At 36.7% G+C, this 23,706-nt stretch overlaps 1 protein-coding gene across 1 annotated transcript in view; it reads left to right on the forward strand.

Annotated features, from left to right (window-relative positions):
* si:dkey-37g12.1 (atrial natriuretic peptide receptor 1) overlaps positions 1–23,706 on the forward strand; it is a 30,637-nt gene that overhangs the window by 2,057 nt on the left and 4,874 nt on the right. Inside the window, exons 5-23 of the mRNA XM_051703782.1 lie at positions 55–200; positions 1,774–1,898; positions 2,044–2,190; positions 2,277–2,431; positions 6,009–6,144; positions 6,288–6,379; positions 6,506–6,644; positions 7,442–7,520; positions 8,462–8,561; positions 10,119–10,211; positions 10,393–10,470; positions 11,146–11,250; positions 11,528–11,599; positions 11,711–11,873; positions 12,142–12,294; positions 12,475–12,649; positions 21,037–21,180; positions 22,593–22,716; positions 23,622–23,690. Coding sequence (XP_051559742.1) covers positions 55–200; positions 1,774–1,898; positions 2,044–2,190; positions 2,277–2,431; positions 6,009–6,144; positions 6,288–6,379; positions 6,506–6,644; positions 7,442–7,520; positions 8,462–8,561; positions 10,119–10,211; positions 10,393–10,470; positions 11,146–11,250; positions 11,528–11,599; positions 11,711–11,873; positions 12,142–12,294; positions 12,475–12,649; positions 21,037–21,180; positions 22,593–22,716; positions 23,622–23,690 — 2,295 coding nt within the window. The remainder of the gene's footprint in view (positions 1–54; positions 201–1,773; positions 1,899–2,043; positions 2,191–2,276; positions 2,432–6,008; positions 6,145–6,287; positions 6,380–6,505; positions 6,645–7,441; positions 7,521–8,461; positions 8,562–10,118; positions 10,212–10,392; positions 10,471–11,145; positions 11,251–11,527; positions 11,600–11,710; positions 11,874–12,141; positions 12,295–12,474; positions 12,650–21,036; positions 21,181–22,592; positions 22,717–23,621; positions 23,691–23,706) is intronic.

The raw sequence follows: 23,706 nt of genomic DNA on the forward strand, positions 1-23,706 counted from the left end.
TTATAATTTTGATTTTGGTGGCAAAATCTCTCTCTCTTTGACCCTTTGTTTCAGGTCTACCCAACACTAACAAGAGTGTTTGGACCTTTTACTAAACTAGGAGCTTTCTTTGTGGAGATCTGTAAGCAGTTTGGCTGGCAGCGCATCGGCATTATCCATGATAGCAAACCAGCCTGGAATATTCCAGCTGAGGGGATCAGGTGTGTACCATGAAACTCAAAGCTGTAGAAAGCAGTGTGACTTTACAAGCAATTATGTCTTCTCCAAATATTTGGACTGGAGCTTTGCTCTTTATGGAATCCTCTTAGTGTTTGATATGATGTACAGTACATAACTTTAACTATATTATTAATTTGTAAATTCACCCACTACTATTATCCTTTTAGAGCAGGGGTTTTCAACCTGTTGGGCGATATATTATAGTGGTGGTTATTTTAATTCATCAAAGTGAGTCTAGTCTTTTGATTCTGTTCACCAAAAGATTTGTTCAGTTACCGTTTACACCAGAAGTGGCGACGAATGAGCGTTGTGTGCTGTAAATTATTTTTTATTATTTTTTTCACCTGTCAGATACCTGTCAGAGAGGAAAATGTCTGTGGGACGTGGTCAGATCTTTTGTTTCTGCCTGTCAATCTTTGTGCATGTTCACAGGGCAGCCCATATATGCTTGTATAAGTGCCGGTACAGTAGCCTGCTGCCATTAACGTTCAGGGTCCAACAGCGAACTGCTCAGGGGGACACTCCCCTTACTTCTGCTCCAATACAATGGTCTCTAAGTGTGTCTCTGTGTGCATGTGTCTTTGGAGTCCAGGGTTTTGGAAAGAGGGGGGCGTGGCCAATACTACGGCTTCCAGAACAGTTAAAAGCGCTAAAAGAGTTATTGAAACTGATTCAACGGATTCGAAAAAAATCGAAACAATGGAAGTCAACAAGAACAATTTTAGGCATCAATACACTCATGTGAGGTGAAAATGACATACGATGAACAGTACATAAAATACTGATTCATGTGCATCATATTAAAGCAGAAGTGTGTAATTTCCACTAGTGCTACCGAACAGAATTCCAAAACTAAACATTGTTTTTAAACAGCTTTTAGGATACGCCCCTTGTCTACTGTTGATCACACAGATAGCCTTGCCCCCATCTCACACCATTGATTGAGTCAATGTTGTTATGTTGGGCCGGACAGGTCGCTCAAACAAACAGAGGAATTTTTATAGTGCCACAGTGGCACAGTGTTTACAGTTTTCAAATAAATTTAACTACGAATGGCTTACTTATAGTTGTCTCTGCATATTAAGCTTGGATAGCAGAAAATATTTTAACACAGAGAAAGTTACACACTTCAGCTTTAAGTAACGAATCACGTCCACGGTGTGTATTCTGAGGTGTTTGCACATTAGATTAAAACCTGTGAAACTAATAAGACAAACCAAACACATGTTCAAAAATAAATCAGCTGACTTCCATCATAAATAGTCAAAACTAACAATCGACAACAAGGCCAAACTACAGTACAAAGCCACGTTTTCCATACTATATTTTTAAATAGTTTGTCAAGAGTGTTAGAACGCATTTCTTTTTCAACTGATTTTTTGGCAACACAAGCTCATATTAGACAAATGGAGGATGGGGGGTGCATGTCCTAAAAGCTTGAAAACCGCTGGTCGAGTTCGGAATAGCATACTACCACACTATTCTTACTATTTCTGCAATATATAGATGGTACTGCTGTCAAATATAAATAATCAAAACATCTTTTCTCCCAAGGTACAAAGCAGAGCACAATAACATCACAGTGGCCAAATATATAGAGATCAATGGTTCGCTCTCTCAAGGGTCTTTGCCGACAACCTGGTCCTGGGTCCTAACAGAGATAGCTGAAGTTTCCCATGGTAAAAACAACTCTTCTAGCACTGTGTTGCATTATCAGGTTGTTCCCAAAGTGGTTCTGAAAAGTAAGTTTTTGTTCTCATTATCACCTACATGGAAGTAAACAATGAAACACTTAAGCATTTCTCTGTGCTTTTCCCTGTACAGTAATTGTGATATCAGCACGTGGCGAGGTGGTCCGCAGCTTGCTAATTGAAGCTCACAAGAAAGGCCTGACCAATGGAGATTTTGTTTTCTTCTGTTTTGAGCCGTACAGGCTAAAAGAGTTGTTTGGGAATTTTGACTGGAAACAAGGTTTGTTACGTAACCAAACATATGACAGAATCTCAAAGTACTTTTTGCATTTATTATGCTTGATTTATTTATTTATTCATTTTCAGGTGATGATTTTGACTCAGTGGCAAGGCAAGCCTACCAGGCCTTATTTTTCCTGTCTCTGTATAAACCTAGTGATGAACGGTACAGGGCATTCTCAGAGAGTGTCATCAGAAGATCCAAAAAAGATTTTGGCTATACGTATGCCCCTGATGAAAAGGTTGGTTTTGATTTTATAGACATTTGCAAAGGAATGATGCATTGTCAAGGTCACTAAAGTCCACCAGAGTGTAAAAAAAACAAAACAGTTAACTAAAATTTGTTTTGGGTGTAATACAATTTCAAAGTAATTATTTGAAGTAATCTAATAACTTTTTTAGTATAAAATCAGTGTAACAAATTACATCGTAAATTACTTTAGATTACAATTACGACTTTCGGCTAAATGCTTTTGCATCTCAGGGAACACTATAGTGTTGTGTGGCTTTACTGGTTTTTAGTCCATTGTTGTCATGTGCACTAAGAAATAGATTTTATCATAGTTAAATATTTACTTAAACTTTTTGTCCTGACAGCATTTATGACAACAAGGGTTCTAAATTTAGCCTATACAAATAAAGAGAGAGAGAGAGAGAGAGAGAGAGAGAGAGAGAGAGAGAGAGAGAGAGAGAGAGAGAGAATGACTCACTCGAAAGAATAGACAGATAGTTTCAAGATTCTGTCACCTCAGTCGGTCTTGTTTATTGTTTTTGGTGTCAGGATCCTGACCCCGCTGCCTTATTTGACTTGCTATTAGTTCAGTATTACCACCTCATTACCCTCATCTCCCTCTATTTAAACTTCCTTCACGTGCTATTAGAATTATCGTAAATATGAGTTTCCCAATAGCAAGTTGCACATGAACAACGCCTCAAGTCATTATTATGACTGGGAAACTCTGAGATAATTTTGAAACCCCAGTGTCCGAAATGGGATTGAGTCATAAACTTTCAACATGGCAGAGGAGAGACCAGTATGGTTTCTGTTGTGAATGACAGGTTTATTCATTTTTCTAAATAATTGTTAGTGCTTGCCATTTCGGTCACACTCATTTATGTATATCAGCAACCATTTGATGCATGTTGTACATTTTTACACAGAAAAATAGTTTGAATTTCACCAAAATTCCATTATCATCATGCAGACTTACTGAGTAATATGTATTATGGTGTCAAACTAAAATTTCCTCAAAAAATGAACCTGGCGTCATCCATTCTTCCTCTTCTTTCCGACAACAAAGCACTTTAACGCGACGTACTCGTAATTACCACTTCAGAAGTGGGAAGTAAGACAATTCTAATAGCACATGAAGGCAGCAATAATCTCCCTGTGTGCTCTGTCTTGTACCAGTTTGTTGCGGTTCTCACACTGTCTAGATGTGGGATAGTGCTCGCTTTGTGCACTTGTTGAGTTTGTTTGTCATGTTCCTGTCAGTCTTATCCTGTCCCTAATAGTCTAGTCCTAGTCGGCTTAGATCAGGTTTTTTTTTTTTTTGTGAGGCTCCCGGTCCAGCCAGCCTGGATGGATTTGTCTCCTGTCTTCCCTTCCCAACAATCTCTGTTGGTTCCTGGCTGCACCGCTGCCATTGGACTCACATTTGCCTGCTTGTCCACCTCCGTTCATCGGCCTGCCCACCTGCCTTGTTATCAGTGTTCACTGGTTCAGCCGCCCACCATAGCCCACCTTTACGCTTCCTATGTCTGCAGCCAGTCAGTTCTCCACCCACCTTTAGACTGTGTTTTGATTTTTGTGTTTGTTTTGCCTCACCAATAAAGCCTTTTGTTGAACTCTGAATTTGAGTCCTTGCTGCACCTGACAGATATTATCCATGTTATTTTCTCTGTTTAAAGGTGCAGTATGTAAAATTCAGAAACCCTTGTTATTAATGACACCAGTGGCCGTTAAGTGAACTGCAGCCAGCTACCTGTTGCTCGTGCTCGTGCACACACTCATAGGGACGCAAGCAAGCGAGCATTGACCAAAACAATGACATAACGTACAAAGAGACTGAACGTGATTCATCAGCATCATGCTGACAGATGAGGTAGCATAGTTAAAATTACACAGTTATGATTGTTTTACTACAAACTTTGAGACTGTATATTATATTTGACTCTCTAGTGCTGGAACAGGGCTAAAACAAAGTGTGGATATAGATCTGGCTATGCGAGACTGTAGTTTGAAGTAATCACTTTTCTTTGCATGATTCATTGACTGCATTTATACGATTAATTAGCTAGCTAGCCAGCTTTATCAATAGCTGTTAGCTAAATTTGGTGGATGATGACAGTAGCTGTTTATAAATAGACTGTACATTATAAATATGTCGACACAATTCAGTATTCCATCACAACTGTCATTTTGATATATCGATGCGATATTGTTTTATAATAATAGAATGTATATATTTTCTGTATAACCAAGTTACGTTACACTAATGAATGGGTCTTTTTGCATTATCTTGAACATTGTCTAGCATTCATTTCATGTGTTATTGTAATTTTACACAGATCAATCCTTATGCCACTATATTTCACATGCTTTGCAGTTATGTAAGCTTACCTGTCCAATAAGAAGAATGCCAATTCAGGGTTGGTTTTGATCCCCAAAACCGAACGAAGGTCCCTCCAGTAATCAAATGTCCTGCCGATGTTCACTCTAACTATCACTCAACCACGATCATGTTCCCGCTTAGCCAGATGGGATTCAGTACATTTTTTATTTTTTGGCTTACTCTGAGTTTGTGTAGGAGTCGGTGTTGTGCTGGTAGCCAGATGTTTGCTGGATTCCATCTCTAAGATAACATTACCTAGTGTTGCAGTTTGTTGTCGCTGCTGAATAGCGGAAGAGAAGCACTGAGGCAAGGCTCTTGGGATCACGCATAAACGTTCCCGGCAAAAGCGACCCGCTCCCTTCGCATGAAAATCTGTCTACAGGCTTTAATAGGCAACCTGGGAAGTCCAGGAAGGGCTCATTTTTTAAATTGCGTTACAAGCCGTTCACACATTGGCTATGAAAATTGTTACATATTGCACCTTTAAAGATAATGTGCTCAAATGTCTGGAGGCATAAAAGGCAAACTTCTTGTCAACTAAGAGCATTTAAATTAATAGTAGATAATAAAAAATTACAAAAAAATTATACTTAAAGGTGCACTCAGTATTTTTCATTTTTTCCTCATTTAAACATTTTTACTTCAAAAGAAATGAATAGCAATTTTGATACATATTTATAAAATCATGACCACTCATGTGAGATGAAGAGTTCAATCATATCAATAACCTTATAAAAGCTCTTTTATTCTGCAGGGGGCAGGGCTGCCTTATAGGGGCAGTCATATTAGAATCACATGACCATCTGAATACTGCTCGGTTAATCTTAGTTACTGCCCTGTAATTGGACTTTTTCGCTCATTAATTAAATTAATCCTGGTTTACAGTGCTTATTAGATTTTTACAATGACACCGGTAACTGAAAACTACTGTTTGAATGATACAGCATCCACGCCACTAGATGTCAATGTAAGCCATACTTCGACATACTTCAAAAACATTACTGAGTGCACCTTTAATAATAAACTTTCTGGAATATATCATGCTCATACAATGAGGGAACCCTTTTTCCGACTGTATATTGAAAGTTAAATTGACTGAAAATCAGATGATGAAATTAAGACATGCTGTTTTTCAATAGAACTATACAAGCCAGATGCATCTGTTCTTTCATTATGAGTTTATGAGATTGCTTTGCTTCACCAGGTGTCAGTGCTTGCAGCCATAGCCCATGACAGTGTCTGGCTCTATGCCCAGGCATTAAACGAAACCTTGGCAGAAAATGGAAACCCATATGATGGCTTTGCCATCACCAGACGAATGTGGAACAGGACCATTACAGGTTGACAGCTTGAGCTGATATCTTTCTCTGTGCTTTGTGGTTTGTGGTTTGATCTTCTATGCAATTCCTAGCATTGTCTATGGTAAATAAAACTGACAGAAATTCATTACGGTACCTGCTTTTTGTGACTTTTTGTTACACAGGTATCCAAGGAGACGTAACTATGGATGCAAGTGGAGATCGTGAATCAGGATATATGATGAAACACATTCAGGGTAGTGATAACCAATTTCAGGTGTGATGCTAACATATACTCACTAGCACTACCTGCAAAGATTGAAAGCGCAACCAATGCAAACCATCTGTATACTGCTCTGTTCTGAATTATATTTGTCAGTTGAGCCATGGGTTCTCCACACAGGTCATTGCAAACTACTTTGGGACTGATAAGGTCTATGAGCCAGTAAAAGGGGTTCAGGTCACCTGGCCAGGAGGTCGGACAACTCCTCCGAAAGACTCTCCAGATTGTGGCTTTAGGGGAGAACTCTGCATTAATCTGGGTATTGGAGCTTTTATGGCCACAAAATTATATATTTTTGGTCAAACCAGTGCTTGTTACTTTGTTTATGCAGTTTAACTCAGCAACTCTTTCTAGGGTCAGTCAAAGGCCATAGTTCAAATATTTTGTTTCCAGCAGGGGGCACTAAAAGCCCATCTTTGTTCCTTACATCACTGTTGCATTTACTTCTTACAACCCACCCTTCATTTCTCACCCCCTATTTTTCCCCCTTCTATATTTCCTGTGTGTGTGTGTGTGTGTGCATGCTGCTATATTTGTTATATATTGCTATATATGTTGAGGAGAGTCCCCTGTTCACTGTGTGAAGCGCTTTGAGCATAGTGTCAGAATAAGCGCTATATAAATGTAACGTTGGTTCATTCATTCATTCATCTTTGTGTTTGTGCGAATTTCATCTTTTGGCATTGCCGCATAACCTACCTTTGATTAAAAAAGGGGAGAAAGAAAAGAAATTCGTGAATAATGTACCAAAGTCTGCAAGACCTGAATCTCCAACTCACCAAAAAATATCGATTTCTCTGCATTTCACTGACTGAATCTCCCCCAAGCCAAGATAGATGTAATAAAGTCAGGACAGAGTTATGCAACCAGGTATAACCCTTTAATCAGAATGCTGAACAGGTGACTGGATGTTTCATATTGCATTCCTCCAGAATTACCCCTGGAGACTTCTGTTGCTTTATCATACTTCTAAAAATGGACGTAGTTGGATACTGACACTAAGTGAATGCTAATCATCCCACAAACCAGCAGATGAGAAATGTATGTGTATTTCAGAGAGAAAGATCTCGATTGCTGTGGGGATTATTGCTGGCTTGGTGGCCACGGGTACTCTTGCAATCTGTGTTTTATACAGGTAATATTCAATTTGTGTGTTTTCTGACGATATTGTTTGTGACCAGGGGTGCCTGCAGGATTTAATCTGAGGGTACGCACAGAAATCTGCCTAATAAACCTTATAGACTATCTAGGGGGGTCCGAGGGCATGCTACTCCATGATTTTTTTTTTTTTTTGGTTGTAAAAAACAACACCAAAGCGTTCAATTCTGGTGACTTTGAGATAAGCATTTGTTTTATTTTCTTGAGGATGAGTAGCATTCATGTAACTATTGGCTATATTGGCTAAAGCATTTCTTCCAGTAACCATTCAGACAGACGCGTTTTTGTGCTAAAAAAGCAAAACGCACAACAACGAATAGAGCAGAACGCAGGTGATGCGTTTTTATCAGTTGAAGTTCTTTTTAATTTGACACAGCGTCTAAAAATGAAATATTCTGAGAGTAAATATTTCTCAGGGCAGTCGGAGCGCTCATGGTACACACAGTGTACAGCCATACAGCTGCAGGCGCCCCTGTTTGTGACTGCTCCTAGTCATTTATGTTGCCCCTTCAGCATTGCTAAATAAAGATTAGAATTCTGATTATAATGATAACATGATAATGCTGAATGACCTTGATCAACAAGTATATGGAATTTAACAGCATAGATGATCTGAATGATCTTTGATTTTTCCTTCCAAGAGATGTTTTTTTTTTCCAGAAAAAATGCAACCAGGTGCTTATTAAAGGTGTCACTTTTTCCAAAACAATTTTGTAATGAAAAATGCCAGTCATAACCTTTATACTTGTTTTATTTAGGTTCTCAAACTTAATTGAGCCAAACTGCTAGAGCTGAGGAGCAAAAATACAGCTTTATTTAGTTAACCTCACAGCAGTTCTTTTTCCAGCTGCTTTTTTTTTTTAAAACAAGTCCTTAAACTTTCTGTGGGCTGTAGATTAAGTGTGTTTCTATCACCAGAAAGTACAAACTCCAGGAAGAAGCATCCAAGATGCTGTGGACAATCAGTGCTGATGATGTCATAATGATGGAGCATCACTTCTCGACCTGGCCAACAAAGGTTTGGGGAGGATTTTGTGTATCACATATTGATAAAAGCCACCCTTTTTTGTCACAATGCAGTTGTAGTAACTAGTACACAAAGCAACTATGTAGCTGTGTTATTGATGATCTGTACAGCAGAGGTATCTAAGGAGGTATCTCATTATTTCTGGTGGGGCAAAACAATCACTTAACCCAACATGTCAGGGGTTGTATTTACCGAAAGTTCTCTGTCATGTAATTTGCAGATTTTGAAAACATAGACGGATAATTCCAAACGCTGTCTGTATATTAACTGTATCAGTTAAATTTATTAAATAAGCTTTGATGTGTGTGCTTCTCATCTATGTCACTTTATGTTGATATCAGGCACACTGCAAAAGTTCAGTGAACTTGTACATATATTATGCATCTTAAGCAATTTCAAAAAATTGTTTAGCGCATCGGTGGATTGACAGGTAGAACTTTCATCCTAGAATGCATTGATTTCACCTGGCTCAAGCATGAAGAATCCAAACATATATCATATAGGCCTATACAATGTAATGTATATGCCATTATAATGTATGCTACACCCCTAAATGTAGCCGCAGTACAAGTACGACACACACACACAAAAAAAATATAATTTTACAATTCTGTGCGTCAGCGTGATGAAAAAATATTTTTTTTCTAGTGCAACCTCTGATGATGATGAACAAACATCCCTAAGAATTTAATCTCAGCACCAAACCCCACTGAAACGTGCACATCCATGTCAAAAAGCTCAAGTGATCGTGAAAGCAAACAGATATAGGAAAATTGCCAAAGGCTGTGCATATTATTTCTATAACTCGCATGAACAGCATAACAAAACTAAAAAAAACTAACGACTCTCAATATTTTGCAATTATTGTAATTTTATATAAACCGATGCATTAATTACACCTTAAAGCAATGGCATAAAATTAATTGAAATGATGAGTGGTGCACTTTAACTAATCCAACCAGCAACACAATAGAATAAAAGTAGCTGTTAAAACTTACCAATGAAGTTCACTACGCAGGTCTGCACTCAAGAGCAGTAACTTCTGAGGACTATGTTATCTTGACATACGGGTACATACTGTGTGATCAAAGCTTTTCATGGCAAACGTGCCCCTCAGGCTTTCAAATGAGAACGATTAAATAGTTTTGATGCAACTTACATTAATAATTATAGAATTTCTCAAATGGATATCCAAGTCTTGTATAATGGACATAAAACAAGTTTAAAATACATGTATGATTATATTAATTTTGCACAACAGCACCACATCTGGTGGGGTGCAGACCACCTGCCCCTAGTGTAGAGACCTACCACATATGTTAATGTGCAAAACTGACACTGTGATGTAAAGTATTACCCCTTTCGCACTAATTTGAAATCAGTTAATCTTAACACTAATCTAGCCTGGTTGCAAATGCTATTGTTTGTGTTTTAAATTAGTATTGTTTTAATCAAATAAATGGTTCACTAATATGCTTGCACTGTGAATGAATCTATTACATGAATATAACCTAACCCTTCCCCCTCCTTGTCCCTTTGTTGGTTCAGACCCACAGATCAAAATCTATTCAGGCTTCTTTGGAGTCAATAATTTGCAGCATGCAAGACAAGCCATCAGCACACAGAACTGCAGTCTACAAAGTGAAGTCTTTGGGGCTCTGAGCATATGCATACTTAGCATACTTATTAAAAACGTATCAGTTTATATATTCAATGCACTGTGACAATGCATGCTACAAAAGAGTGAGCGTGTCTTAGCTGTCCAATACAAAATGCATAGTTCAATAAATGTAATGCAGTTTCTCTCTCCTTATTGCTTAAGGGGACAGTCTGTTCTGTTTGCTTTCTGAACACACGGAGTGCTCATCTGAGCAGCGAGCTACTGGCTGAGCTCAAACAGGTGAAATCGGTTGACGCATGCATTTATGAAATTATACAGCATGCATTCACTGCCAAAATATGTCAGTCCAAAAATCGGACACCACATTGAATAGGCCTATCTTATTTTTAAACCTTGAAATAAACTTATATAATAATAATTTAAATAATTTAAAACAAAGAAAAGTTATGATATAAAATGTAAGAAATATTTAAGATTCTATAACTATGTTATATTGACCATATGAACAAGGTCAGATTTCCTTGCTTCCATTGAAGCACAAAAGATGCTCTTTGGAACATTCTCAAATCATGCTAGATAACATCATCAGGTTTTGTGCAAAATTGTGGAGTTTATGCCAGCTTGAGTGCATATTTTAGCAATAAAGCATTATTAAATAAAAATATGAAATACTAAGATATTTTGACATTTATATACATTTTTCATCTCAACTTTTCATCGAAATAATTATGCTGATAACAATTTGCAATGAAAACGTTTGTATTAAATTAGAAACACGCAAAATGGAAGCATTTTCAGAAGTGGTCTCAGACTTTTGGACCCCAATGTATAGAATATGATGTGATTTAATATATACCACTTATTTGTTAAGTGTCTCAGTAACACAGTATTATGGCACCACAACACTACACGTGTGCATGATTGTGTGGTTGTGTGTGTGGTTGTATATTTCAGTGCAGAGATCTGACCCACTATAACATTTGTAAATTTATTGGAGCCTGCCTGGAGACCCCTCAACCTTTCATTCTCACAGAGTACTGCCCTAAAGGAAGCCTGCAGGTGCTACCACAACACCAAGATAACTCTTCTATACATTTCTATGAGTTATTGATAGAAAATCGACTTATCATTAGGGTTCTCTTTAGTAAATATTAAACACACTAATGAGGCCACATTTACACTCGTGTGATTTAATTTTTTACGAAGCCAAATTCGAATAAATATTTGCACAGTAAGTTAAAACTAGCACTAGTTTTATTATAATGCTATGTAATTTAAAATGTCATTGTCAAAATGTAAATGTCACTGAAATTATTTTTGTCCCTAAAATTTACAGGACATTTTGAAGAATGAGTCTATTAAGCTGGACTGGAGTTTTAAGTATTCCCTCATGCTGGACATTGTAAAGGTCATTGTGTGTTTGTGTGTGTGTGTGTGTGTGTGTAATATCGCCATCCAAATTGATTTTGCGGACAGCAGTGTATAAACCGGTGATGGATAGATGTTGACTCTTGTGTAGGGCATGGACTATTTGCATCATAGTCCCCTGCACTCTCACGGTCATCTCTCCTCATCGAGCTGTGTGGTAGACAGTCGCTTTGTCTTGAAGGTCACTGATTTTGGACTCAGTGATCTCAGGTGTTCAGACAGGGAGCAGAGCCCCGTTTCTGACCCCTGGATCGGTAAGATTTAAAATAGGAACTCTGAGAATTGCATTTCCATCACATTTTGTTAAGGTTAAGGAGAGATTTCTAAGAAAACAGTTGACTGAGATGTCAATACATTGTTCAGGGTTTCTACTCTTTTAACGTGATGTCTGGATATATTTGCAGTATGTCTAGGGCTTGACAGACAGACAGATAGATAGATATACCCTTGTTTTGGTATATAAACATTAGTTCTGTGTTTTTCTGAAAAAGTGTGTGTTAATATTTGTGTTTGATTTTTAAGCTCTGCTGTGGAGGGCACCTGAGTTGCTGAGGCACTCCATGCCTGCTAAAGGTACTCAAAAAGGGGACATTTACAGTTTTGCCATCATTGCTCAAGATGTGGTATATCGCAGAGGGCCTTTTTACATCCCTAACAGCCCCTTCACTGCCAAAGGTAGAAAAACACACTCCACTCGCTCTCTTCCTAACCATCTAAGACCCACAAGAATGCACAGAAGACTTTTTCTTTGAAGAGTGTTTTTCCACTCTTGATAACAAAGTAAATGACTTCAGATGGACAATGAAATCCAGGATTGGAGAGATTTTGATCTTTCTCTCTTTGTCTATTTTTCAGAGATTGTGGAGAGGGTAAGGGCAGGCGGCTGTAACCCACTGAGGCCACACACAGACAGAGTGGAGTGTGAAGAGGAGCTGGAGGGTCTTCTGGCCAGCTGCTGGAGAGAGAAACCTGCAGAGAGACCGGACTTCTCCTCTCTTAGGACTGCCATCAAGAAATTCTGCCCTAATGGGTCAGTAGTGCAGAATAACATTGATCAATGACATGGTTGTAGCATATTATTCTATATTATCATTATATAGTTATATTACCTTTACATATTTTACAATTAAGCGTTTCTTTTAACCCGTTCTTTGAACTGTCCAAATTAATCAATTAACATACTGTAAATTAATCAGACTTCCTTAAACTAAAATAGATATAGATTATTCGTTTTGGGAAGTCCAAATAAATTTTGTGAATTTGTTAATTTGGACAGTTTGTTTCAAAGAACTGGTTAAAAGAAATGATTTATTGTAAAATATGTAACTGGAACTATCTGAATTAACCAATTCACTTAAATGAATTGGACTTCCCTAAATTAAAATAGATAATTAGTTTTGGTAAGTCTGATTAATTTTAGTGAATTAGTTAATTTGGACATTTTAACCTCCTGAGACCTGAGCATTGCTGCTGTGTGTATTTTCCATTCCCCTTTTTGATTTGTAACTAGGGGTGCGCCGATCGATCAGCCACCGATCTAAATCAGCCGATCGCCGATCATGCCTAGATTCAGGGCCAATCTTTTTTACAGCACGCATACACTGCTTCTCTAATGAATGAGCGCTTGCTCAGCCCTTGAATCATACAGTGTGGCCACTGGAGGGTGAGTTGGTGGCAATTCTAAGCATTCACGAATGTAAACTTTCAGACATGCTGTAATTTAGATGAATATGCCAGTTTGTTTTAAAAAGTGTAAGAATAACGTGTATGAATATTAAATTGCCCATTTTCTAGAGTCATTACGGTAGTTATTTTGACTCGCTGCACACTGAGCACGGATAGGATAAAGAGACTGCAAACGGGCATAAAATGAATTAAACAACAAATAAACATGCAAATACAAATCTGAGTATACATAATGTAATGTGAGTCGTAACAATCAGACGGTGTGTGGAGCAGAGCATGTGAGCGGAGCATTGAGTGGAGCGGTGATAATTCCACCTGAGCGGAGAGCCCTTTTTGAAGATTCCACTTTGTTCTCTCAGGCCGCTCAGTGCAGCTCACTCAACCCAGAATGCGCTTAATTTTGGAATCTGCAAAATAAGCAATAGGCCTGAGGTTATGGAGCTCAAAAATTGTTTTAGTGAAGTTGCAAACCTTACAGCCTAAATAAATGCAAAGTATAAATCAAAGTTAAGAATGAGGAAATCGAAAGGGAGTGTTGAGAGACTGTGAGAATTAGCAAATATTCCTTTTGGAATCGTATGCGTCACATTGACAGAGAGCACGAGGATGTGCTACGCGAACATGGTAGTGCAGCAAAAGGTGAGCTAGTAGGCTACACTACTATTCGATAATAAATTAATAGATAAGTAAGGTATCTTGCTGTTTTGCCATCATGTCAGTGCAGCTGCCAGCTAGATGCAGGCCCGGTTCTGCAGGGTTGCGAACGTTAGAGCACCCTCAATTGAATATGTAAGCTTAATAATACTGTATATTGGCAAAGCATTTTTCCTTGAATCCCGGCGCACACACACAAAAAATCCCTGCATAAAAACCAATAAACATGTATGATCTTGCAGATCAGTGTGTCCTTATTTGCAGGCGGAGCATTCTGCTTTCATGCCTCCATTGTACAATTTAGCATTTGATTAGTAAAGATTTCAGCTCTCGCATAGAGAATTTCATAGCAGAATTATCTCACATAATCGACCGCCTGTTGTTTTTGATTTGTGCTTTGGGATAAAGTGGCTCATAACTGCTGGTCAGTTTCCCAAAGCCACACCTTAACGAGAAGTGAAAGTAAAAAAAAAAATGACTCTAGATTAGTGGTTGCAGATAACATCTTCGACATCGCTTGCTGCATTCATGCGTAGAGAAAAAAGCTATAAATGATTGTACATTAGAAAAAAAACTTTTCTTAAACGAAGGCAGTGTAATTTGTGAATTAAATAATTTGTATTTGTTTTGGGACCATTAAACATGATTTCATCTAATATATATATTGGAAAAAATCTCACTTTATGCAGGACAAATATTTTTTATTTGTTAAATCCCTGGTTAAACCTTGCTGTACATATAAAGAGTGCATGCACAAGACATGATCTTTTGACACATATAAAGTCCAGATTCATTTTATAATGCTTTAAAAATATCAAGGAAAAACAAAGGGGGCACATAGTATCTACTAATATAATAATTATTATATAAATAACCACAGTCCTTTAGATTGCATATGATTCGTACATATAAAATTGAAGGGAATATTAATAAAGCAACAACACTGAAAAAGAGAAAAACATTCACTGCTGTTTTCTGGATAACTTAATACACTCTTTAAATCTGAACAGAAATTAGGATGAGAAATTGCTCATTTTAATTTATAGACCCAAAGTCTGATAGCATTAAATCAGAAACATATTAATGTATCAAATGTAGAGTATAATCATTCCGTGGAGACAACTGAAAAACAAAGAATTTCACTTTTAGCTGCAATATTTTTCCTGATACCAGTCCATGTTTTCATTATTGCCATAAAGACTCGAACAAACATTAAAGCTGAAAAGATTGTGGTTTTCTAGGTCGGTTGTATCACTCGGGTCCAGTTTAAACTGAGAAGTGCAAATTTGCACGTATGTGAGTTTCCGCGCCAACACGTTTTATCACTTGTAGAGGTGTGTTTGATGACTTGTTTAAAGGTCATTTACAACTGAAAAAAATGTTAAGGCGTTATTTGAAGATGTTCAATGACATATGTGCTACCAGAGAAATATTTGACTGATTACAAATGATAACGAAGGTCTGGTAGACCCGATTATCTAACAGCCATTGTAAACCAGAGATTTTATGTACAAAAACACAACAATATAATCACATAATTTCAGATGTGTACATTACTAATCATTTGATAATTTAATAAATGTCGGCCTATAGTCTATATTTCACCCAGAGAGGCACCTCAGCCCATGTGGGCAAAGGGGCAGTTGCTCGGGCCACTGTAGCTACCCCCTGTGTATGTGCTTGGAACCAAGGATACTACAGAGAAATGTAATGTCGGAGTGGGATTTGAGAGAACCTTTTTTAACTGTGAATGAGAGCAGTACTTGAGTGGAGCATCCGTTTGGGCTGTGAGTGGTTGAGTGGAGCGCACACGCATGGGTTATTGAGCGGAGTGTCAAATCGCTCCGCTTCGCTCACATGCTCTGGTGTGGAGCGATCGAGACTGTTTGAGCGATCATGAGCGCTATTAGCTTCTCCCCCTTCAACATGAGCGGTCTCGGTGTCAATCAAACAAGTGCGCTCTCCAGGTGCTCTCAATATCTCAACAGTCACTCATCTCAGCACTATTCCCAATTTAATCGAGGATCCCAATTTAAATCAGACTGATATTGGTCGCAATGCCACTACTAATAGCTATAACTATTTAACGTTTAACGGCACCGCATCTTCACAGACATTGGCAAACATTTTGAGTTGTCTAAACATCATCTACAGCCTGAAAATGAACTTTAGATAGGAAGTTTAGATTTAATGCACTTAGCTGCATAGAGAGCTATAGGTTGCTCCCTTGCTCCCTATTTAGTAAATGACTTAACCTCCAGTGTGCTGTCTGTCTGCACTTGTCACAGAACAGTTCGAAATGCACCTTATTTTCATCCTAACTCCATACAAAGCCACTGAAAGCAGCATTTTTCAGCTTTTGGATGAACCAATTGATTCTCAAAGTGAAAATGCACAGTAAATATAGGAATGCATTTACTAATGTTAAGGAAAACAAAATGTATTGTACAGTGATATATATATATATATATATATAATAAAATGTATATTAAAATGAAGTGAATTGACCCAAAGATGTGTTAATGTTGAAAACATGTTTTTTCAACTTTTGAGGGAATAATGTCCGAAAATCCACATATGTGGACATCATATTTATCAGCGTGCTGACCCCCACAAAATGAATGAATTTTTTAAAGAGGCATGTCAAACGAAAGTAGAGATGCTGCTCTTTACACCCAAACAGGTTTCAATAAAAAAAATTAAAGAGCTTTAATACCAGAGGCACTTTTGTTGGCTTTGCACCCGTAGAAGTGCTACACAGAAATCAGTGTCATGCTGTTTTGTCACGTACCAGAAGTTTAACCCTTGAATGACAATCTGGAGTCTTGTGAACAGTATTCAGTTGGTTTAAATTAATTTAAATTATGCGTTGTGTATAGCGAAGCCAAAATACAATGTTCACGCATGTGAACTTTTAAAAAAACTGGTTAAAATAAATTATTAATTGTAAAATATGTTATGATAAATATGTCATGATAATATATATAATACTTTGTTATGATAATATAGAATACTATATCTATTATATTTATTGGGAAGTCAGATTCATTTGAATGAATTCGGACAGTTTTGTCGATTTTCTTTTAATTTGTTTTTTTTAGTCAAACTAAAAAGTGTTTCCAGATGTACGCATGCAGTATTTCATTTGGTTGTTTTTGTAGTGTAATACATATTTAGAGTCATTTATTATTGCTTTCTCTACAGTCAAGTGATTCACAAATTAAAATCAGTGTGAACAAATTTGAAAAAGAATCAGTTCACAATATCGATTCGTGAATTGGACATTAGTCTGTCTGTAAAAAATATTAGGCCAGTTGTATGGCTGTATTAGCATCTATTACAAATTTTTTTATATTATGTTTAACTAGATCTGGGGATAAACATTATAATCACTATTTTTAATCATCAAGTCACACACTATAAAATAGTTGCATGTTTGATCGGCAGCTGACAATATTTTACAGTGAATTGTTTATTTTAATATCAATTTAAATCAATTTTTGTACAATATGTAATGATAAATATGTATAGACAATCTATTCTATATTGTCATAATATAGAATAATATATATCTATTTTAGGATTTGGGAAGCCCGGTTCATTTGACTGAACTGGTTCATTCTAACAGTTTGTTTCAATGAACTGGTTGAAAGAAATGACTCATTGTTTATATACAGTATTTTATGTTTGCTTATTTATTTATTCTGTAGTGTAGCACATACAGTAGAGTAGTTTTTATTGTTTTCTTTTTCAGTTGATTAACATTTGTAAACCAGTTTAAGTAAATTATTAAAAATAGCTAGTTCACATTAATGAATTATGAATTGGACCTATTTATGTAAATATTTATATTCTTCTATGGCTATATTATTATTTAGCTTTTATATATATATATATATATATATATATATATATATATATATATATATATATATATTAATTTATATCCAGATCTGGGACTAAACATAAAAATCAATATCTGTTTTTTTTATATCTAAGCCATACACTTTTAAATAATTGCATGCTTGATTGGCAACTGATGATAGGTCCGTGCATACCAACTGACCAAAAATAACGGAGAAAGAAATGTCTTTTATGGTCTTCTCTGCTGAATGTTCTGTTTTATTAGAGTTTCTGTTGATATAACCTTTCTCAAAGACTCCCAAGTGAAGTCAGTGTTAACATTGAGATAAGTCTGATTAAAGGCAATTTAAACAAGCAGTGCTGAGACATCAGTAGTGTAGAACTATCCATTTTCTCTTTCTTGCTCTGTTAAATGCTCTCTTGATACCGGAACAGTGACACAGGGCACATTTTACCTTTTTTGTGCTTGTTTCAGCTCTGATCGAAGGTAGTTGTGACTACTGAGCACTTTGATGTAATAAAGAAGAACAGGGCAGAAATGCCAAGGACCATTAATTACACTTACAAATGACAGTGCTTAATCAGGTATACAAACAAACAAGATATGCGCACACTGGGGACCAATGACAAACAACCCAGTAAGAACGGGGTCCCGTGTGAACGACACTGTCACTGCGGATCACTCTGAACATTTATTGTGTTTTTAGAGGAGAGAGAGAGAGAGAGAGAGAGAGAGAGAGAGCGAGAGAGAGAGCAGAAAAGGAGAGACATTTTATCTTATGTTAAGACAAATTTAACATAAACAAATTCCATCAAATACAGCTATTTTTGCCTGCATATTATGACTACATATTGTTTTCTTAATTATTGGTACTTGCTAAGACAAGCATCACTATTACTACGGTATTGCTTTTACTTATTTTAGGGAGTTGAACAAATCCTTACCATATTACATGCATAACATTTCCCACACCATTTCTGCTATGGACATGCAAGATACCTCAAATCAAGCAGTGTGTTGAAGGTAGGTGTAGTATTACATTTCTAAGCATCTGGAACTATTATTTCCACCTGGTGGATGATAAAATGGGTGAAAAAAACAATTGACATACAAGGAGGGAACTGAGTCATATCTAGGGACCAGAATATAATATAGACTTATCACTTGGATCATTAAGAGAACACCCTAACAACCATCAAGAACGCCCTAGAATTGTATCAACAACTTTCGTATGGGCTAGCACCATACTAGTTACTTGGAATCTGTTGATCCTTGATTGACAACCAATGTTTCTTCAGTTTTCATTAATAATTTATCCCTAGGCTTGGGATTGATGCCTTTTTCACACATCGATAATCAGTAGATTTTATATCAGATATATCATTTTTCAGATAAAAATAGGGCTACCTAAAAAATAGTCTTTGTATTTTCTAAAATTCTTAATAATTATTTTCTACAAAGGTATGCACACACCGTCAATGCACACCCGCTTTTTCTACCTGCGACCCGGCTTCATTAAATGTTATAGCACCATCTTGGGGTCTCCCAACGCTATTACGCCACACTGTTATATAGAGGCCAATTGAGGGAATTGGAAGGCATGCAGATTAGGCTTCTAATTTTAATATATCACTGGCTCCAAAATATATCGATAAAATAACATGCTGATCAATAATCAATATTTCGATATTTTATGACATCCCTATGAATCCCCCTATACAAAAAAGTGGGCGTGGTAAGCAGCAGTGTGAGGGGGAAGAGGGGATTGATCAGATCACAGTGACGATGAATGGTATTAGTAATGCGAATCTACCGTGTCGTGTCAGACCGCATCTATTGCAAAAAAGTCTCATGAATAATATTGAGAGAAACCAATGACATATATGTGCTCAATTCTAGTGTAAATCTAAACCATATATATCATATTCACATGACATTTTCTCAATGTTGATTTCAAACCGAGAAGAAAATCGCTCAAAATATCTCTAGATTAAAAGTGCTGTAAGCGATTTCAGACATTCAACTTCCACGAGACTGAGCCGTTGGATTAGCCATGCCCCCTTTCCAAAACCCTGAACTCCAAAGATACCAAAATGAGCTTTATTGAGAACAGAAATGGTTGTCAAAAACAACAGCAGCAAAATAGCGCCCTCAACTGATGGCTGTTATGAATAACATGACAGAAAAATGCATTATGCCTCAATAATTCACTACAACTCCAATACTTTGAAAACATGCAAAATGATTGACAGACAGAAAGTGTCATTGTCCGCGGACCACAAATACATTTTTGTTTGCTGTTTACAGAGTCTAGAGCTGTCACAGAGAATGGTGAGATATCTCAGGACACTTAATTCATTAGTATCTTTCAGGGAGTAGGAAAAATGTTTGCATTTCATGACAAAAATCGCTTATATCACATTTAACCACTTTCCCCTCATATTAAAGAGTAATGCTTACTATCATTGTATTACATCATCTGCAACACATACAAATCTGTTAATCTAGAAAAAAAATGCTTTAACACTTTTATGCATTTTGATAGCCTATTGCAGCGCAAGTGCTTTGTAACTTTGTATGTGGTGTAAAGTAACTGCTTTTAAGTTAAATTAAAATTTAAACTTATAATTATGTCAACACTGTATGCATTATATTTTATGTATTACTGTATGTACTGTTTGTAATGCAAATCTACTGTGCCATGTTAGACCACATCTATTGCAAACAAGTCTCATGAATAATATCGAGAGAAACCAATGACATATATGTGCTCGAATCTACTGTAAATCTAAACCATATATATCATATCCACATGACATTTTCTCAACGTTGCTTTCAAACCGAGAAGAAGAAAATCACCCAAAAAATCCCTAAATTAACCAATTTGCCCTTGAAATAAAAAGTAATGCTTCCTATCATCATATTATATCATCTGCAACACATACAAACCTGTTAATCTAGAAACAAATGCTTTGACCCTTTAATGCATTTTGATAGCCTTTTGCAAAGCAAGTACTTTGTAATTTTGTATCTGGTGTAAAGTAACTGCTTTTAAGTTAAATTGAAAATTAAACATAATTATGTCAACACTGTGTGCATTATATTTGATGTATTACTGTATGTACTGTATTTCTGGATAATGTTTTGTTTTTAATCAATTACTTTTACTAATGATTTGTTTGTGTGTGTGCATGTGTGTACCTGTGTATTAGAGGGTCTGAGAACATTTTAGATAACCTTCTGTCCCGTATGGAACAGTATGCGTGTAATCTTGAAGAGATAGTCAGCGAGCGAACCGCTCAACTCCAGGAAGAGAAGAAGAGAGCAGAGGGACTACTCACACAGATGTTGCCAAAGTAACACTCCAAATTATATCCATAAAATCCTTGGCCCAATTGCAAGAAAATCCTTCAGTTAAGAAAACCCTGGATTATATTTGTTAGGCTATTGTCACTAAGTGTTTTCTTAACTAAAGGAGCGTCTTGCAACCGGCTATAATTTTTTCCCATCTTCTCTTTTTCTTTCCTGTCATCTTTCTTTTTCTCTTTGTCTCTGATCTTGTCTTTCTTTCTTTCGTTCTTTCATTCATTCATTCATTCATTCATTCATTCATTCTTTCTTTCTGTCTTTCTTTCTTAATTCTGACTTCTAAAAACTAGGGATGTCCCGATACCCATACTGGTATCGGAATGGGTTCTGATACCACGCTCATGTACTGGTACTCGTTAAAATGTTACAATACCAAAAAACCGATACCAACTGACATACGGATGTCATTACGTAAACATTCAGCGCACAAATTAAAATCAGGTTATGTCCTAGTGAGATTATTTTACTGCAAAACCTGCAATTTAATGATATAAATATATGGTTTGCATGAGCGGCGCGCTGCACACACCTTTCAATCCTGCTTGGCTCATACAGGGAACACAGTCACATGTATCGAGCACTCTGTTTGTAGCAGATGACAGTGAACAGGGCGCAAATTCACTTTGTAGCATGAGGCACAAACAGACTACACATTTATTTACTTAAATAACAGCCTCTGCTGTTTAATAATCACTTTGAGTCATGTAGCGCCCAGCTTTTCCTGAGTGGGAAGCTTGCCACTTGGTCACTACTTGGTCATAACACTTCACAATAAAAGCTCAGCCAAAATAAAAGCGCAATTTAAATTAAAAAAGTATGTCAGAAATGTACAGTAATATTCACTGTCACACTACTACTACTACAACTAATAATAATGAAAATAAATCAACAGTAATTTTATTATGTTTAAGCAATATCTTACATTTGTGATGCTCTGTAGTGCAGCATTTTATTTGATAAAATATAACTCCCATGTATTTTAGATTGTGCTGTGAGGTTCTGAATAAAAGCACTTCATTTGATAAAAATAATACAAAATCATGTTGAAAATTAATTGTTATACTTTCATTTGATTAAAGTTTTAATGAATTCATTTATTTAAACACAATTTTGATGATAAAATTGAAATAAACTGTTGATGTACAGTTAAATAAATAAATAAAAACAGGTATTGGACTTGGTATCTGTGAGTACCAAAAAAAAAAAAAAAAAGTATCTTGTACTTAGTCTCAGTCTCATTAATTTTTTTATCTGGACATCCCTACTAAAAACACTCACACCTTATTTATTAAATATTTACCTAACGATCAGCCTACAGTACATGACAAGAACTGTGATGACCATCACCAAGCCCTCTACCTGCCTTTGAAATTGCCAGTCTTTTATCTTATATTTTTAGATCTGTAGCTGTGCAGCTCATAGCGGGAAAGACAGTGAGAGCTGAGACGTACGACTGCGTCACCATCTATTTCAGTGACATTGAAGGCTTCACTGCCATGTCAGCTTCCCTCACACCAATGCAGGTGATGAAAGACGTGGAGAGTCAGAGACTCATACATTCTCTGAGATGCTCAGACAATGTTTACCTGCTAACATCTGAACAAGACTGGTGGGCATTTCGAAAAAATTTCACAAGGGTCTTTTTAAAAATGTATGTCAACCTTACCTCAAAGGGTTATTTTAAGCCTCATACAACAGCTGATGGATTATTTGTACATGTTTTGATCCTATTTTGCAGATGTCCAGAGCCATGATTGTTCAAAATGTTGCTCTGGTTCCTTTTGTTAAGATCTAATGGAGGATCATCGAGAATTAGGCCTGCCTACAGGCCCTTAAAGTCTATGAGCCCCATACAGCAGCTGTGGGATTATTTGTACATATTTCATTCACATTTCGAAAGGGGCCATGATTGTTCAAAATGTTGCTTTGGTTTGTTTTGTTGTAATTTAAAGGAGGGCCCTAGAGAATAACCTACAGTCCATTAAAGCCAATCTGCTGTAAATCTTATAGATTGCTATTGCCATTGTAAACTCTAGTGAAACAATGTGTGTGTGTGCGTTTGTGTAGCGGTGTGTTGTAAGCTCAAATACCCACATAGTATGCTCTGGAATGGGTCTCACATGTCCTAAGAGTGCTTCTGACATTGCTTGGTGACATGGCACAAGTGCTGAAAACTGTACTCTGTCACGAATACTGGGCTACTGTTAGTTTAGCTATTGACCCTCTACCTTGTCTGTCTCTTAAAGTGGAAATAATACATTCACATGAGTTTATTCTGGGACCTTACTGGTGCCTGCATCTGATCCCCAACGGAAAACCATTGTCACCTCTTGGAAACTTTGATGTCTATGTGTGTGTGTTTATATTTTTAAGCTTTACCCATAAGCTGACAGCTAAAACCTGACCCCACTTGTTTCCTTTCTTGTAGGTTGTGAACGTGCTGAATGACTTGTACACGTACTTCGACAATATCATTGACAACCACAATGTTTATAAGGTACATATTTCGAATG

Source organism: Myxocyprinus asiaticus, chromosome 7 (assembly GCF_019703515.2).
Source record: "Myxocyprinus asiaticus isolate MX2 ecotype Aquarium Trade chromosome 7, UBuf_Myxa_2, whole genome shotgun sequence".
Lineage (NCBI taxonomy): Eukaryota > Metazoa > Chordata > Actinopteri > Cypriniformes > Catostomidae > Myxocyprinus > Myxocyprinus asiaticus.